Below are 5,921 nucleotides of genomic sequence, written 5' to 3' on the forward strand. Positions count from 1 at the left end.
TGGAGTCGGGAGAGGCCGAGTCCCGTCGCTGTCCCTCTCGGAGGGTCACCGGCGGGGGGGGGGGAGGGGGGCGGGGGCAGGGCGAGGATGGCGGCGCGGCGGTGAATTGTCGGCGGCTGCGAGCCCCTCCTCGCCCGGCGGCGGGGCGGCGGCGGCAGGATGGTGCAGTCGTGTTCCGCCTACCGCTGCCGGAACCGATACGACAAAGAGAAGCCCATCTCCTTCCACAAGTGAGGAGCGCGGGCGGGGCGGGGCGGGGCGGGGCGGGGCCTCCTGACGCGCCTGAGGGGAGGGGCGCGGCGCAACGGTCGCCGGCGGCCGTTGGTGGTGGGGGGGGGAGGGTGGTGGGAGCCGTGACAGAAAATGGAGCGGGGGTGCCCTGAGGGAGGCTGAGCGCGCCCCTCGACCGCCCTCAGGTTCCCCCTGACGAGGCCCGACCTGTGCAAGAAGTGGGAGGCGGCCGTGAAGAGGAAGAACTTCAAGCCCACCAAGTACAGCAGCATCTGCTCCGAGCACTTCACGCCCGACTGCTTCAAGAGGGAGTGCAACAACAAGCTGCTGAAGGAGAACGCGGTGCCCACGATATTCTGCTACACCGAGCCCAATGAAAAGGTAAAGCCGAGGCGCTCCGGAGCTTTTGCAAAGTGAAGTTGTTTGGCTGTGTTTGCAGTGTGCTGGGAGCCTTACAGAGCCCTCAGTGATACCTGTAAGCTGCGCTTTGCTCTCTGATGCTGGCTGCCGATAACCTTAAAGACTTGATGGACTGTCATTCAGAAACCTAGCCACCCTCTAAAGGGCTCTCCCCTCTGGTTTAAAAGAGTTAAAGCAGTAAGTTATCAGAGCAGCAAAACAGCAGCGGCACCTGGGATCTGTCTATCCTGACACCAGCTCTGTCTTACCTTAACCATTACCTTATTCTCGTAAGGCAGGCTGGACCCTCAACTTCTGTCCCCAGACTTCCAGTGATACTCTTCTGTGAGATGTACTGCTACTGAAGCAGTTGGCCGTAACTGCAGATCAGTTATTAGTTCTTCCTTGCAGACGTAATAACCGCAAGGTGAGAGCTACAAGATTGATTTCTGATTCCTGTAAAGGATACCAAGTAGCAGATTTCTTCCCACTCTGCGGTAGAGGAAGGAAAGAATGGACATGATAGGTCTAGGGCTGAAAGACTGTGAAGGGATGAACTGCACAAATAAAAACTGGGACTGTGCTTATTTGATTTGTTGTTATTGTTGTTGTTTTTTGTATGTAACATTGGATTTATTGCAGAAATGAAAAGGGAGCGTATTTGGAAAATGACAAGTGGAAAAATAGGCAAGAGAACATAAGCGCAAGGTATATAGACAGACAGACAAGTTCCACGTACATACAATTGCACTAAAGTTTTGTTGGATTTCTCTTCCCCATGATCTGAATGACATGTTCTCTCTGTCACTTGAAGTTGTTTGCAAAGCTTCTTGCAGTCTGAAAGCTGAAGAATGGGTATACAGGGTAATCTACGAAAATGCCATCAGTGCACCAGGGTTAATGGTGAGCTGCATTCTCCATTTCATTATGGTGTCTGGCTCTACAAAAACATGAAAGGATGCCTTTTGATTGTGGAGAGCGATTTAGTGCGATTTCTATTTGTCTCACAGCAACTTTCAATGACCCGTCACTTCCCTTCAAGACATTGGGTAATATCAGAGAAGGATACTACTAGTGTTAGCTGTGCTTTGGTTGTTGAGTTCACACTGGTTTTGAAATACAACTTTTTATCTTTTTCATTATGAAGTTTGAAATACTTTCTATACTTTTTTTTTTTCTTTGAAGAACCGTTTATTGGCTATGAGAACTGATTGTAATTCACTTGTGACATGTCAGTGATGTGAGTGATCAGTTCTTTGCTGTATGTTGTGACAATGATGACATATTTATAAAGATAGCATGTGCTGTATGAACTGTAGATAAATGCCTCTGTGAATTCAGCTGTCTGGCAACAATGCGATTTTTTTGTTTGTGCTTCCAACAGGGGTGAATTTCTCTCTGCATATTATGTGTTTGACCTGTAATTTTCTTAGCAGAGAAGTTTGAGAGTGATTGTTGACAGGGTCAAGCTTCTTAGAATATGCATATGTGAATTAGGCACACCGGTAGCAGCGATTTCTTTTAGTTGAGAAATGAAACTGGTAGTTGGCTGGTTTTGTACTTTAAAGTGATCAGTAATACCTGAGCACTAATGAAACTTCCCTTCAATACCAAATGCAAAACTGCCTTCTCAGTTCCTTTCTGCCACGTGCTGTATGTAGTTTGTACCAGAATTATATTTGCTCTGCCTAGCCCCCCTATCAAGTGCTGTTTTTTATATTAAGTCAAGGAACTTAATGACGTGGATCTCACAGTCTGATGAGGGGATGGACAGTGGCTCTAATAATCAACTAATCAACACTGCAAATGCCTTTGGTCTTTGTGCTTTTACTTGTAGTAATATTGTTGGAGATAGGTAGTTACAAAATTGGTTTCGGTGCCTCTTTCACTGAGAACTTCTTAGTTTTTTTTTTTTTTGACCAGTAATATTCAAGCTGTTCTGTTTAAGCAGTTCTTTTTTAATCATTGTGTGCACGGAAGCATTTCTGAATTAAAATATGTTCCTTTGGTGCAGAAAGAATCTGATTTCTCTGCTCTGTTCAAGCGGTGAGAGGTCTGTGTTGTCATGAACCATGCGAGTGTGCCAAGCCTATCAAGAGCAGCACGATAAAGACTGCAGTTTCCTGTGGGGTTGAGCTCATCTGCTGTTCTGCTGCTGCCAGGAGGGAGAGCTGGGCTTCTCCCTCCTCTGTCCAGTCTGCCAGCCAGGCTCCTACTCTCCCTCCTCCTGTATTCCAGCTCAGGTGTAGCCCATACCTCTCATTGCATGGCTCTGACTGTAGTAAAGGACGGAGCTTTCCTGTAGCGATGGTGGGAGAGTGAGTAGCTTTCTGTCATCTTAGCAAACGCCTGTTTTAGCAAAGGGTAAATAGCAGAGCTGTGAGAGCTGCTTTGGTTGAAGAGCTGTTTGTTTTGGCTCATTATGTCTCTTGAAACCAAGCCCACGTGCTGCAGTACCAGAACAGCGACACAGCCTTCTCCAGGTGTTAAAAGGCAGGTCTTGCTGTGTCAACCTTCTCTGCCCTGCCAGCTTATTGACCTCCCTCAGTGAGATAATTCTTATTTTACTTCAACAGAATGTTATCCGCTTCTGCTCTGTTCCTGTCTAAATTAACAGGCGAGTTCAAAGTATATTATGGTAAGATGCAGTAGAAAGAAGGAGGGACGAAGGGGAGTGGGATGGCCGTGATGAGTTACCAGGTCAGCTGAGCTCCATTTCATGGAACTGCATCCTGCATTCTCAGCTAATCCTGGATCTGTATTTGAGCTAAGTCTTCAAAAGTGATGGTGATTTGTAGGTTCTCCAGTTTCTGATTTGTTTGAGACATCAAGGACTTGAGTTTCAAAGAGCGTTGGAAACTGTGCTGCTTAAAACGCCTCCAGTTCAGAAGCTATACAACAATGGGCCTGGAACTGTTGGCCAGTTTTGAAAATGTAGGCTTTGTAGTTTTTATCGTTAACTTTAGTCATGGTTGTTGATATTATACTGGAGCAGTAGTAATGGAATTGTGTTGTAAACAATGTTAAGCATACAAATGTACTTTTTTTTTTTTTAGGCTGAAGAATTTCCAGAACAGCCAGAAGATCCACTACCGCCTCCACCACCACCGCCACCTCCGCCGCCGCCACCGCCGCCACCACCACCAGCAGCTCCTGTGCTACTGCCCTCTCCATCAACTCCATCTTTCCATTTAGCTCAAATAGATGCCAGATTTGTAGATCCAAGTATTGGATTATTGATGCCTCCTCTCCAGACCCCTAGCAATCTTGCAGTTTTTTGTGATCACAACTATACCGTAGAGGATACAGTTCATCAGCGAAAAAGAATTCAGCAGCTGGAGGAACAAGTTGAAAAGCTGCGAAAGAAGCTCAAGACTGCGCAACAGCGATGCCGGCGTCAGGAAAGACAAATTGAAAAACTGAGGGAGATTGTTCAGTTTCAGAAGGAAAAAGACATACTGTCAGGAAAGGGCTATGTGATTCTGCCCAATGACTATTTTGAAGTTGTAGAAGTACCTGCCTAACAGTCATGAACATCAGCTTCCACTTTGCTAGGCCAAGACATTTAGTTTAAAAACTAAATGCTCTCTAATTCTGTGTGAAACTCTCCAGAATTCTAAACCAGTAAATAAGCTGTCATGCAAAGGACACCGCATATTTTTCTTCGTTTTCACTTCAGTTCGATATGTTTTTAATATACGGAAAATGCAAGCATCTCAGAATTAGAATGTGCATTTAGTTTATGAAATCTGAATTGCTTTACAAAAGGAAAGGATGCAGGGTTAAAATGCACTTAAAATCTGTACAATTTTTATTTTTTTTCTAACAACGGCTGTCTTATGCTTACACGGAATAGGAACTGAATCTGGCTGAGAGTGAAGTTGAGGTTGTCGTACACTTGGTGTAAAACGTTGTCAAGGCATTTAATATTGGCTTAGGTGATCCCAAGGAAGTAGTTTTCTTTGGTTTCAGAAGGAGTGGAATTAGGCCAGCTAAGAATACCTGCAAGTACTGCCTTGCGTAGAAAAAGATAAGTTACATATTTCAGCCTGGGAAACTTCCAACCTCAGCTTGTTATGCCTTCAAAGCACTGCAAAAAGTCTAATTCCTGGATCCCTTTTGGTGAGGTTTGTAAATGAGCCTTTTCTTTTGGAGTAGCATATACCAACGCGTGTATGAGAGAGAGAGAAGGGGATATTTCCTTAGTGTAGCTAACTGGAGCTGTAGAGGATTTTGTTCTGAGGGTACTTAAAAGCCCTGCTGAAACACAGTACTGCACTGAACGTGCATATTACCAGATTGCTGGCAGGATCAGGAAGGCGGTATACTGTTTAGGGTGACTGCTTTTCAAAAGTGCCCTAACAATACACAGTCGTCCCCAGCATGCTGGAGTATGCCACTCCCATAAGCACTGTCACGGGTGGAATGTTGTCCTCGTCTTTGAAATTTTTGGTCTTAGCTTGCATCTCAAATACGTTTGTAGCTTCATGAAATGAAGAAATTTGTTTTTCCTTGTCTGGGGTGCTGGACTCTTTCTGCTCTAATTACAGCATACTCTAGTTTTCTTTTTCTCCTTCTTTTTCTTTCTTACTTTTTTTTTTTTTCCTTCCCCAAAAGGCATCTGGGCAGATACGGAATTAGACTTCGAGAGTTGCTTGGTGCTAGACTGGTTTTTAATATCTCAAATGCTGCTGCCTCTCCTTCAGCCTTATTAAGAAACATTCGGTGCAGCAGTTTGCACTTACTGTCCAATAATTTGTTTAGTCAACAAACTCATTCAAAATCGGCGAATGACATCATGCTAACATTATTGTAGCCTTCACAGCTGAAATTCCCTGACATAATAGACATGAGGAGAATGACTTTTCTCCATCCATGTCAAACCTGTGTGTAGTGTGAAATCTAGCTCTGGTGTTAATCAAGCCCTGTTCATGATGGCTTTAAAAACTTCCCTTAATATTCTGTTAGCATGACATTTTGAAATGTTTAGAACCAGTCTTGATACTTCTGACCTCACTCATGCTGTGTATCTACTTTCCCTGGCATTTCATATACTTAAAATGAACAAAAATTGCTGATGCATCCTTTTGTGTACATTTATTATTCCTGATTAAAAATAAAAAGCAAATGGTGTGTTAGATTTTTAACTGCTCTCTCTCCTCTTTTCCCAGGACTTTGCCAAATCTATCTATACATTTTGTATCTTTTTATAGAGCAGTTTCCTTGTTTAGATGCTGATTGTTTATTTTTATTTTTTTTTGGTAGTGTTTCTGAGTCTTTGCTGTTACTTT

At 44.1% G+C, this 5,921-nt stretch overlaps 1 protein-coding gene across 1 annotated transcript; it reads left to right on the forward strand.

Moving 5' to 3' along the window:
• On the forward strand, positions 1–5,770 carry THAP1 (THAP domain containing 1). Its single transcript, XM_080573038.1, has 3 exons — positions 1–230; positions 417–612; positions 3,687–5,770. The coding sequence occupies exons 1-3, from the start codon at positions 160–162 to the stop codon at positions 4,152–4,154; spliced, it is 735 nt and encodes a 244-aa protein (XP_080429164.1). The 5' UTR covers positions 1–159; the 3' UTR covers positions 4,155–5,770.
• The last annotated feature ends 151 nt before the right edge of the window (positions 5,771–5,921 follow it).

Source organism: Anser brachyrhynchus, assembly GCF_964034855.1.
Source record: "Anser brachyrhynchus genome assembly, chromosome: Z".
NCBI lineage: Eukaryota > Metazoa > Chordata > Aves > Anseriformes > Anatidae > Anser > Anser brachyrhynchus.

What these genes read in the sequence shown, in the direction of transcription:
- THAP1 (XM_080573038.1), top strand. Translation starts at nt 160, where the DNA reads ATGGTGCAGTCGTGTTCCGCCTACCGCTGCCGGAACCGATACGACAAA. An exon ending in AAGCCCATCTCCTTCCACAA is followed by an intron (nt 231 to 416) that starts GTGAGGAGCGCG and finishes GACCGCCCTCAG; the next exon opens with GTTCCCCCTGACGAGGCCCG. An exon ending in ACACCGAGCCCAATGAAAAG is followed by an intron (nt 613 to 3,686) that starts GTAAAGCCGAGG and finishes TTTTTTTTTTAG; the next exon opens with GCTGAAGAATTTCCAGAACA.